This window comes from Lissotriton vulgaris, unplaced genomic scaffold (genome assembly GCF_964263255.1).
Source record: "Lissotriton vulgaris unplaced genomic scaffold, aLisVul1.2 SCAFFOLD_1337, whole genome shotgun sequence".
Lineage (NCBI taxonomy): Eukaryota > Metazoa > Chordata > Amphibia > Caudata > Salamandridae > Lissotriton > Lissotriton vulgaris.
Window position 1 is genome coordinate 186,236 of NW_028254605.1, and position 12,675 is coordinate 198,910.

Below are 12,675 nucleotides of genomic sequence, written 5' to 3' on the forward strand. Positions count from 1 at the left end.
GTTGGCCAGCTTGTCTTCCCATGGGACTGTTGTTTCGGAAGATTCTTCTCCTGCTGACCCGGTTGACCGTAATGTGGATAGTGCTGTGAAACGCACTTTCGCAGCTGCGAATTTTTCTATCAGGGCTACGGCCTATTCGTCTTACACTATCCAGTCCTTGCTTAAGGATTTTCAGTCTCTGTCGGAGTTGCTGGACTAGGGGGAGGATGTTTCTTCTACCCTGGCGATGATGGAGCAGCAGGTTCGTCTGCTTTCGGATGTCTCCTTTGATTCACTGGGGGCGGCGGCTTCAGCGGCCGGGTCCTCTGTGGCTGCGAGGCGTCAGTTATGGCTCCGTTCGTGGAAGGCTGATGCTGCAAAGAAGAACTTGCTTATGAAGATTCCTTTTTCTGGGGTTAAGCTTTTTGGTTCGCCTCTGGACGAGATGGTGAAGACGGCGGCGGAGGATCATAAATAGGCTGTGGGGTTTTAGGTTTAAACCTATAATAACTGATAAAACCCCACTGAAAGAAAAATAGCCCTCACCGGTGAAAACATATAAACACTGAAAAAACACCTGCACAACCACAAACTTAATGCCATTCAAAGAATGGAAAAAGAAAGTGAAAGAGTCATTTTGTTCTTACTGAAGGGGTCAATAAAATGTAACTTTGTTATACAAGCTAGCAGTAAGCAGTAAGAAAGACTGGCTAACATTATTCTGCTTGAGTTTTGTTCTTTAGGGATGCCACTAAAATATTGTTTCTTCCTTTTACTTTTTTCAGTTTTTTGGCCTTTGGTCTAAAGATGCAGGGTTTAGTTTCACGTTTTAGGTTTAGTTTAATTATTTTATAAACTGTAGAGAATCAGGACATATCAAACTCACATTTGATTTTTTGGCTGCATTTGATTCTTTCACTAATAGGTAAAATGGCTAGTTTCATAAAAATCTTTCCTGATATGTGTCATCACATTTACCCATAGAGAATGGGTAAAACCCCTTAATACATCAGACCATAGTTTCTAGTGGGTCAGTATTGATAGTAGGTGAATTCCCAACACCTCAGGCTTTAAACATTAAAGGCAAGGTATAGTGACAAGTATATATATTACCTATCTGGGATAGTGGTGAAAACGTGACACTAGACTTTTGGAAAGCATGGAACGCAGTGTCACTTGTTATGCTCTGCAAAAAAGGTTCTTTCCAAGTTCAACAAAGATTGGAGTGATATTGTTTGTATTTGTAGTGATTCAGCTACGTGTAAAAAAAATGTGTGTGATTACCTGTCAAAATTGATACTCGAGCTGAAGTGATTCCCTGTAGGAGATCCTTGCCACTTGTTAGATGGTATGCTGAAAGCATCTTTACAATCTTCAGAGTTAATGAGGGATGCTATTGACTTTTTAGTCCATTCTGGTGCACTGTTTTCTTATGCCCAGGAACGAAAACACAAATATTTATCATTTTGTGCTTTATGTGGCATCAAAGAAAGAGTAATCCTAACTGTGTCCCTTAGCTGACGGTTCTCAGCCCAAGCGGCTATGAATGCTGAGAGGGCCTTTTCACAGAAGTTTACATGGGAAGGAAAGCACGAGCGCACATGACCAAAGACTCACTGAAGAAGTATTGTATGGTGTACTGCAATAAGATTAACTTGCAAAAATCTCTTTGGACGTCATATACACTATACGTACACTGTCTATATACCATGTTCTTTGAGTGCAGAAAGCAAGCAATGATAAAAGCAAAACGTTCCATAAACACCGGAAAAACACTTTTTCTGTTGTTTTTAGTGGCGTGAAAGTGTGTAACCACTGATAACAACTGTTTTTTAAGATATTGAAAACACTGAAAAAACACCACCAGAATTTACCAAAAATAGAAACTGAAAACAGGACAGCCTAATCATAAACTACTTGCTCCTGAACGTCCTGGCAGGTTCCGTGCCTTTGGTTCACAGAGGTCTTTTGGTCCTTCTAAGAGGGGTCGGGCTGGTCAGCCCTTTCGTGGTAGGGAGCGTGGCCGGGGTGCTCTTTCCTTTGATAAGTTCCGGTTCTCCGGCGCTTCTGCCTCCTCCGCTCCTGCTTCCAAGTCCTGACTGGATCGCTCCTGGTTTAGGTCCAGTTGGGGGTCGCCTAACTTGCTTCATGGACTCTAGGCGGAAGACTGTGTAGACCAATGGGTGCTTCCGGTACTTTCGGAGGGTTTGCGCATTGGGTTTGCCCAGACACCCCCAGACTGTTTCAGGGCCACTCCTTGTCCCAGAGATCCTGTGAAAAAGTTGGCACTTTTGGAAGGCATCGATTCCCTATTGATCAAAAAGGCAGTGATTCCTGTGCCCAGCGGTCAGTAGGGGAAAGGGATGTATTCCATACTTTTTCTGGTGTCCAAGCACACCGGGGACCTTCACCCTGTGATGGACCTGAAGTGGGTCAACACTTTCATCCCTCACCAGGGGTTCAAGATGGTTTCCCTTCAATTGATCCTTCCTCTGGTGTCTCAGGGCGATTTCCTTGCATCGATAGACTTGAGGGATGCTTACCTGCATGTTCCTATTCATCCGGACTTTCAGAGGTTTCTCCGGTTTTGCATACTGGGTCATCATTACCAGTTCCAGGTATGACTTTTTGGGCACTGCTCTGCTCCCAGGATCTTTACTAAGATTCTCGCTCCTCTTATTGGACATTTACATGGGGAGGGCATTAGTGTTTTTCCCTATCTGGACGACATTTTAATTTCTGCTTCTTCTCTTCCAAAGGCGGAGTTACATGTCCAGAGGGTGTGCCATGTCCTGGAACATCATGGGTTCCTCGTGAATGTGCCAAAGTCCTCCCTGGTTCCTGCGCAGGAATTGACCTTCATTGGGGCTCTGTTCAAGATTTAGTTGGGGATGGTGTTCCTGCCCCCTCCCAGAATTCTGTCCCTGATGTCTGCTGTCCGTGCCCTGTTGGTGGGGCATTCTCATCCAGTGGGCCTGTGGTTGAGGGTTCAGGGTCTGATGTCGGCATCATTGTTGACTGTGCCGTGGGCTCGCCTCCACATGTACCTGGTGGTGTCCCACATTTTGTCGCATTGGGACCCCTGTTCCCTCGATATGGGTGTTCAGGTTCCTATGTCAGAGGCTGTTCGGGTGGTCCTGAGTTGGTGGTTGGACGACGGAAATCTATCCAGGGGCTGCCCCTTTCTGATTGTTCCCGCCCGAGTGGTCACTACCGATGCCAGCCTGCTGGGGTGGGGTGCTACTCTGGGGGATTCGACGACTCAGGGGATTTGGCCTCAGTCGATGTTGTCATGTTCCTCCAACTACAAGGAGTTGAAGGCTGTCCTTCTGGGTCTGTTGGATTTCTCGGATCTTGTTCGGGGTCACCACATGCAGATCCGAACGGGCAATCAGGTTGTCATGTCTTATGTGAACCATCAAGGGGGGTGCAAGATTCGCTCCCTCAGTTGCCTCAGCCGTCGAATTTGTTGTTGGGCGGAGTTGCATCTTGAGTCCCTGTCTGCCATTTACCTGCCTGGCGCGGAGAATACTGTGGCGGATTGTCTGAGCCGGGTTTTTCCTTCCATGGGGTCCTTGTCCCTCTCACGTTGGATGTTCAGGAGGTTGCAGGTGATGTTTGGCTGTCCAATTGTGGACCTGTTTGCCTCCCAGGACAATGCCCAGATCCAATGCTTTTGCACGATTATGCCTTGCCGGGATGCCTGGAGGGTGGACGCGCTTTCGTTCCTTTGGCTGAAGGGTCTGTTGTATGCGTTTCTCCTGTTCCCCTGATCCCTGCTGTGTTGCAGAAGATCAAGAGGGAGGGGTCCTTTGTGCTTCTGGTTGCTCCTTGTTGGAAGCGTCGCCCTTGGTATCCCCTACTGTTGGAGTTGGCTTTGTCTCCGGGGTGGGCCTTGCCGTTCGTTCCTTATCCTCTGTTGGGTCCTCTTCTTCCCCTGCCTGTGTTCCGTTCCCTGGGTCTGCGGGCCTGGCTCTTGAGAGGGATTCTCGGATTCGTGAGGGTTGTTCTGTGACTGTGGCTGGGGTCATTCAACAGTCCCAACGGCCTTCTACGCTTAAGTCCTACGCCAAGCACTGGGATAATTTTGCTTCTTGGTGTGTTGGTCGTGGGCTGTCATTGGATTCTTTGGATCCGGCTCGCATTCTGGATTTTCTGAATGATGGGTTTGTGTTGGGCTTGGCCATTTCGACTCTTCGAGCTCAATGGGCCACCATTCGGGCTTTTCATGTCCTCCCTTTGGTTTCTGTTTCTCCATTGGTTGCTAGACTGTTTAAGTCTCTTTCTTCCAATGCCCCCGTCCTATCATGTGTCCTCCTCCTTGGGACCTTCCTTTGGTTTTGCGTTCCTTGCAGTTGGCTCCTTTCGAACCTTTGGAGTCGGTGAACTTGAAATTTTTTACACTCAAGGTGGTGTTTCTTGTGGCAATTGCTTCTGCCAGGCGTATGGGTGAGTTGGGTGCTTTCCTTCGTCCTGCCCCATTTTTGTTGGTTTTGTCGGACCGTGTGGTCTTGCGCCCTCATCCTACCTTTGTTCCTAAAGTGGATTCTTATTTTTACCGGTCTGCTGAGGTGGTTCTTCCGGTTCTTTGTCCTGATCCGTCCTCGGTGAGGAATCGCTTTTGCACCTCTTGGATGTTCGTTGTGCCTTATTGGTTTATTTGTCACGCACGTCTTCCTTTTGTAAAGTGGACAACTTGTTTGTCAATTTTGGTTTGTCGCGTAAGGGCCTAAAACCCTCCCTCTCCACGATCAGTCGTTGAATTAAGAAGGCCATTATGTTGGCATATGCTTCGGTTTCTGAGGTCCCCTCACTTCCTGTTCAGGGTCGTTCTACCAGGTCTGTTGCTGTGTCCTGGGCTTCTTTCAAAGGGGTGTCCATGGAGGATGTTTGCAGGGCTGCTACGTGGTCTTCCCCGCATACCTTCATGTCCCATTACCGCCTCCAGGTTGGGGGTGGGGGTTCTGTTTCTTTTGCCTCTTCTGTTTTGTCAGCGGGGGTTCCTTGAGATGTTTTCCTTTTTGTTGCTATACCTCTGTATATTAAATATGTTTTCACTACACTGCTGGTGTGGTCTGTTTCCTTACATGAAGCTGATTGCTTTGGTATCGGCTCATTTGTGATTACTGTGGCGAGGAAGACAGGACGAGGAGGTAATGCCCCGGTTACTTACCGGTAATCTTCATTACTCCGAGTCCATGTCTTCCTCGCCCACAGTATAGTTTCCCTTCCCTCCCGGCCCTGGTGGTGGCTTCATGTCTGCGGCTTGGTTCTTCAGGTCATGTTGGTGCTTCTGTGTCCCTTTATGGGATTGGCTGGAGCCACTGGGGGCCATCTTGGAGGAGGGAGAGGGAGACTAGAGCGCTGTTTTTGTACTTGGAGTTCTGTGTGGAGCCAGAGGCTCATTTGTGATTACTGTGGCGAGGAAGACATGGACTCGGAGTAATGAAGATTACCGGTAAGTAACCGGGGCATTCCTTAGTGTTGCAGCCAATGATGTTGCTTTATTATGGGATTTTACGTCGAGGTCAGATGGTAGCGGCGTACACAAACTGGCCAAACTATTACCAAAAAAAAAAGCCAGACCTATTGGCTTTACCCGTGTTAGTTGGTTCCAGGATTATGCCCGAAGTAACATTATATGAAAGCCATTAACAGAGGGGTCTACTATTCAAGGACTAACCATTTCTGCCAATCTCTTCCTCAGATACACCGGCTTCTACCCGCAGCTCCGTTATCAGATTGGAAGCACCTTTGGCACCGCGACCAACCACCTCCTGACAGACCCCACCGTCGACAAGAGCCCCAAGTCTGTGCTCGCCCCGCTCTCGAAGCCGCAACTCCCCTGGGACTTGAGCCGGCCCGGAGACTACCTGAGCGCTGCTGCCGAAGCTAAGCAGACACGGGTCCAAACCCCGGGATGGGCAGACAAGTACATACCTGGATACACCGGTAGGTAGTCGGTAGTTTTACTGTGAGCAGAGGGCGGACTGCGGAGCGGTGGCTTGCGCTCCTAATAGTTTAAACTGCTATCTACAACAGCAATTGGTTTCTATTCGTGCAAGTAAACAGCTAACACTTTTGTTAAACAGGAACATGATCTTGAATCTCAAAGTTTGTTGAATTCCATAAAAATCTGGGCGACAGGAATGTGTAACAGACTCACAATTTGAATGTTTTCTCTATAAGAACTTATAGGAGCAATTAACCTGTATAGCTTGTGCTTTACAAACAAAATAAACAAACATAAAATGGAAATGGAAATGGGCGCTCTCACCATTTCCACCAACTTGCATCCTTCCCCTCCTCCGCGATGAAAGGTGAAGAATGGTTTGTGAATTGCTATCGCCTTAAATAATAGGTTGACTTTCCATAACTATTGGCTTGGACTCAGGAGGACATCATCTTTAGTGAGGGAGTCATATGTTTAAATTTTTAGGCGTGTTCTTTGCTGCTTTTCCATGGTTCGAAATATTTCTTTCTAACTCTGAGAATGAACTTCTTTTTGCTGTTCAATGTTGTGCCACCGACCACCGCCGGTACCTCGCAGAGCCCGTCAGGGTGAGCTCCTCACACTGCTCGCCAGAGCCAGCCCTGTTCACCACTCACCAGGTCACACTCCTTATATTGTCTAGCAGGGCATGCTCCTCACACTGCCCACCAGTGCAGCGTCGCTGCATTGCCCACCAGCGCCTGCTCACACGGCGCATTGTGCGAGAAAGGGATGGACATCCCTCGGTTGAGTGGAGTGCACCAAAGCCTACGCAGTGTCAACAAGGAATGTATCTTTTTAATTCCAAGTATAGTTGAAACTGTGTCTAAATAGGAATTAAGAGATGCCCTCTATTTTTTATATAACACAGAAAGGATTGAAGTGGAATCCAAGAGATCTTCTGTTCTTAGTTATATGTCAATTGAACAGTATCACCATCCTCTACCTATGTACCTTACTCTATCCATGAGTTATTGGGAAAGGAGCCTATTATTCCGCTTATGAGAAGGAACTGTTAGATTTGCATTGTGTTTTCCTCTTGGTTACTACTCTAACCTTGGTCACATACCATGTCCCTATGATGGGGAGATTGGTCAATCAATCTTACACTTTTTATTATTTTGTAAGTATTATATAAGATATACAAAGTGTGCATTCTGGACCACCTGCATCCGTTGCAGGAGATACTCCGGCAGGCCAAGGTATAGGACGTTGGAGAAGCACGTGCACACTGTGCTTTCTAATTTTTTGGAATCATACGATCTACTTCATTCCACTCAATCGGGCTTTCGCCCTAATCTTAGCACTGAGACGGTGCTGCTGGAGGTGTCCAAAGCCATCAAGGAGACGCTGGACTCGGGTGGCAGAGCCATGTTGATAATGCTTGATTTGTCGGCGGCCTTTGACACCGTCCCGCATGAGGGTTTGCTCGTCAGACTTCATGAGATCGGTCTGAGGGGGACGGTGCTTAGCTGGTTTAGATCATTTTTGGCTGGCCGCCTACAAACGGTCTGGGCCTCCTTTAGCTCTGCTGAGATGCCTCCATTGGGAGTCGGAGTCCTGCAGGGCTCTGTGTTGAGCCCAACTCTATTTAACATCTTTATGACCCCTCTGGCGGCATTGGCTGAGTCTTTCGGGGCCCAGATCATATCCTATGCCGATGACACCCAGCTTCTCTTTACCTGTGGGAAAGGAGAGGATTTTGATGGAGAGAGTATTCGTGAGTGCCTTGGGGCTGTTTTCGAATGGCTCCAACTGAACAGCCTCCAGTGCAACTCAGATAAATTTGAGGTACTCTTCTTCGGCTGTCAATCCGATCCAGACTGGCAGGTATGGTGGCCCGCTGATATGTCTCCTCCGGTGCGATCGTCTCAGTTGGCTAAGAATTTGGGGATTAAAATTGACAACGGCCTGACTTTAAGATCTCAGATCCTTGCCCTCACTGGCACCTGCTTTGGTCTCCTCAGGATGCTTCGGAAGGTTTTTCCTTTGCTATCTGAGGACCATAGGAGGACTACGGTACAGGCCTTAATTGGTTCAAGATTGGACTATTCCAACGTCCTATACCTTGGCCTGCCGGAGTATCTCCTGCAACGGATGCAGGTGGTCCAGAATGCGGCAGCGCGAGCCATTTTTGGCCTGCACAGGCGAGTCAGAGTCTCTGGCCTGTTGCAGTCTCTTCATTGGCTGCCTATCTGGAAGCGGATAGTTTTTAAAGCCCTGACTCTTGCACACAAGGCCCTCTACGCCTCGGGGGCTAAATACCTTCAAAGGAAGCTCGCCTTCTACCGTCCGCCACGATCTCTGAGATCAGAGTCGCTGTTTCTTGCCACTGTTCCTCGTGTGAAGAAGGCCCGCATTGGAGGTCGCTCCTTTAGGTCTCGGGCTCCACAGCTTTGGAACTCTCTGCCCCTGACACTGCGCAGTACCTCGAATTTGCTGGCCTTCAGGAAGGGCCTGAAAACTTAGACTCCCTTTTATTTTGCTGACTCTGTTTTCTTAAATCTCTGTGTTGTGTTTGTCTTTTTCAGGTTGTCAATAAAGCGCCGGGCACTGTTTTCGAGTAGCTGAGCGCTATAAAAGACACAATTAACATTAACATTAACATTAACAAAGTGGCTTTTATATCCATTTTTTAAAAAGAGAAGGCCTATTATTCTGGTTAACGCCTATTCGTGCTTAGTTTCTTTGGCTGATGAAGAGTTGATCCTTCGTATAAGTACATTTTAAGAATCTCTACTAGAGCACGTAAGTCGATGTCTGATCCCTGAAATTTAATTTTTGTATAATTGTAGGATGACATAATGTTTTATATAATAGTAATTTATTTACCTATTTATTACTAATGAAGTTATTTTTAACTTGTAATCTAATTCACCAAAATGTTACGGTTATATCATTGTAATTCTTTTTTTTTTTTCGTTGCCTTGTATTTCTAAACTCTCCGCTTGTCATTTAATCTGTTACGATGCTGTGCTTCTATGGGTACCAAGTTACCCGAATAAAGTTAATAAACTGTAACTGTAAAACATATTAAACAGTGTTAGGCTCAGCTAGGATCCCCAGATCAATCCACACTTGAATGACAGAGGTTTATCATAGACCTGAAAACTACGGTCCTTCAAAAAGAAAGCAAGACATTTCCAGATCTAAAGAGTCACCCATGAGTTACATAGCTTCTAAAGCAAAATTGCATGAGATACTGCATTAAATATGGCACTAAGATCCAACAGGATCATAGCAGCTGAACTGTCTTGATCCAATATCATTTTGAGGTCCTCAAACACCACCAAGAGGATTTATCAGTACTATGGCCGTGGCAAAAGCCTGTTTGTTAAAGATGAAGATTGTTCCTCTCCAAAACTTCAGACAATTGTTTGTTATCATGCTTCTCTAAAATCTTGCCAAGGAAAGGAAGCAGGGAGTTTGCTCTATACTTTTCCAGGAGTAGAGGATTCAAGGAAGTTTGTTTTCAAGAGTGGTTTAACCACTGCATGTGTCTTGGCTTAGCCAATACTTGTACCCTATTACCCTCCCCTGATCTAATGAAAATGTATACTTGTGGACTGCTAGACCTGGCATCCTTGGCGTGGTTCTCCCTGTCTTTTTGCCTCGGCCTCCTGAAATTTTTGACTATGTTCTAGACTTCGTTTTTGCTGGTTTAGATTATCTGGGCACTTTACTACTGCTGATCAGTGCTAAAGTGCAATTGCTTCCTGTGTAACTTGCAATTCCAATTGGTTCTGCATGATTGGCATGTTTGATTTACTGGTAAGTACCTAGTAAAGTGTACTATGTGTGTCCAGGGCCCGCAAATCAAATGCTACTAGTGGGCTGCAGCACTGGTTGTGCCACCCACCTGAGTAGTCCTGTAAACTTGTCTAAGGCCTGCGGTTACAGAGTCTGTGAGTGCAGTTTTTAACTGCCATGTAAACCAGGCAAGGACACCCACTTGCCAGGCCCTAACCTTCCCTTTTACTACATGTAAGGCACCCCTAAGGGAGGCCCACATTATCCCCATGGACAAGGTGCAGTGTATGTGAAAGGTAAGATATGTACTGGTGTTTGACATGTCCTGATAGTGAAGTACTGCCAATTTCATTTTTTACTATTGCAAGAATTAGCTACACCACAGGCTACCATTGGAGCTGACTTGTGCATTTTACAAGTATAACTTTCAATTGGGAAAAGCTAGAGATTTGGAGTTTGGGCTCCCTGAGCTCAGAATTTATTGAAACATATGTTAGTAAAGGTGGCTTTTCTATTGTGTGTTTGAAATTGCCACTTTTAGAAAGTGGGCATTTTCTTGATTAACCATCCTTCTGCCTCTGTCTGCCTGTGGAATCAATGCCTGGTTTAGACTGGTAGGAGCCTGTTTGTGCATTCACTCTAGACAGTAAAAAAAAAAGGTGCCCTGCATATGCTAATGGCCCATCACCAGGCCAATTGGTCTTCCTGAGCTAGAGTGGTGGGAGGAGCTGTCAACTGCACCTGAAAAGGACTGTGCCTGGCCTCACACAATCCTGATCCCTACTTCAAAGATTAAAAAGGGTATAAGTATTGGACCTAAAACCCCAAACGTTTAGAACACTTCTGGGTCTTGAGGATCCTCCCAAGAAGAAGAGCTGAAGATCTGTCAGGAGGAGTACTGCCCCTTTGTTGTGTGTTGCATTGCTGAATTGGCCTGCACTTGCTGCTTCTGTCTGTGGGCAGTGGAAAGGACTGGACTTTTACTTTGCTGTATCATACTTGAGAAGATTCTCCAGGGCTTGAAGCAGCGCTTGCTTCCTGTTAAAAAATCTCAGGGACAAAAAGACTTCACCTGCAGCATCCTTGAACTCCACTACTGGGAGTTCTGGCCTGCCTTGTGGTGACAAATCCAGTTCTGGGCCCTTGGAGGTTGTTCCTGCTGCAAAGAACTGCTTGAAGACATAAAAATCGACGCTTTGCCCTTCCAGCTCCTGTTTTCTGATACAGCACTGGCGTGCGGGAGAAATTTCCATGTACCGCCACCGTGCGGCTGAAGAATTTGACGCAGCGCCTGCCCGCAGCTGAAAAATCCGCCGTACGTTGAGTTCAGGGCACCATGTCTACAAGATCTGATACCCTCCGCACTGACACCGAAGCAGGCCCGGCTGTACATCTGTTAAGATTGACGCATCGTGGGACTGCAGCTGAAGAAAGCGACACAGCACCTGTTCACTGCTTCCCCTTGCGCTCCAGCGCATCCTGGATTGCAATGCATCGCACCTGTGTGTCAAATGTTTCTGACACTTCCCTTCTTTGCGACTGTTTTGCCTTGTTGATTTTGATGCATCTGAGGTACCTTGTTTAAAAATCATGCATCCATAGTTCTCTATGGACAGAATTGCTTGAAACTTTTAAAAAGTCATATTTTGAGTTGTGTGTGTTGGATTTGTGATGTTTTGGACTTGTTTGGTTTAGATAAAGATACGTTATTTTTCCAAACTGGTGTGGTGTCCATTTGTAGCATTTTCACTGAGTTGCTGTATATGTTATGCACAATCGCTTTACACATTGCATCTGAGATAGGCCTGACTGCTCATTTCAAGCTACCAAGAGAGTGAGTTTGGGTTATCTTGGGTGTTTAATCCCCTGCCCTTGACTAGAAGGAAGGATTCCCTACTTGGACAGAGGGTATACCACAGCCAATTAGAGACCCACATTTCTAACATGGACCTTGCCTCTTCCACTTCTTTTTTTGTGAATGCCTTTTGGAAAGATTGAACGTCAATTCCATCTGGTAGTGACTGCTTGTTATGGATGAGCACGCCGTGCATTCACATTGAGAAACTGAATTGACTGCCTTCTGCTGCTCTCCTTCATCTGAGTCCAGCATGAACAGGACTTGGCTGTTCTAATGTAGGACCTAGTGTTGGAAAGTCAGGCCGTCACCTTGCCTGTCAGAACACTCATATTGGAATAGTACTGCTGTGGGGGCAGCTAAGTGCTTCTGGCTGGATGGAGTAATTTAGTTTAAGCTCCCAGTGAATCCCATTCTATATGACTAGGTCACTCCCCGTCTTCTACCATTCTCAATATGGGAGAGAAGGCATGCTCCCGGAAATTGTAGAAGGAAGAAGTTGCTACTGCACCTGAGAGCATGCCATTACCTGAAGATTGTGGAAATACAGTTTGTAAGGCAATGGGGCATCCAATTTCATTTTCTCTTGCACAGAGCAGAACAAAGGGCTTTTGCTCCCACCTCCCTAGATGTGGGATAGACTTAGGAATACAGAGATAAATACACTTCCAGAAGCGTGTGGTCCTTGCGCCAACCAGAAACACAGCAAATGCCAGCTGCACTGATTTTACACAGCAGTGCCCAGCAGAAGCAGATGGGAAGCTGACTCACTCTCTGATTAACTGGAGCAGAAGGAGAGCTACTGGGCACTCTGAGTTTGCAGATGAGTACATGGGTAGAGCAGAAGAAAAGCAGTAGTTAATATTGTCAACTACTGGCCCATCGCTCATGTATCATTCATCAGCAAGTTCACTTAAAATTAGTCTATGTTTAAGTCCATGCTCATAATAACCCTTCGATGCTCATGACGGAATGGTTCCGTCATGAGCATCGGTTGAGCTGTGCTCATGACGGAACCGTTCCGTCATGACCACACCCGTTTCCATTAGGGCTCAGCACCGTGCGGTAAATCGTACCGCACGGATGTGATTAATGGTAA

The 12,675-nt window shown here is 46.5% G+C and overlaps 1 protein-coding gene across 1 annotated transcript in view; it reads left to right on the top strand.

Moving 5' to 3' along the window:
* The first annotated feature begins 229 nt into the window (after window positions 1-229).
* The window catches only part of LOC147659494 (ciliary microtubule inner protein 2A-like), a 215,877-nt gene continuing 203,431 nt past the window's right edge, over window positions 230-12,675 (top strand). The window contains exons 1-2 of the mRNA XM_086951702.1: window positions 230-324; window positions 5,687-5,931. Coding sequence (XP_086807828.1) covers window positions 230-324; window positions 5,687-5,931 — 340 coding nt within the window. The remainder of the gene's footprint in view (window positions 325-5,686; window positions 5,932-12,675) is intronic.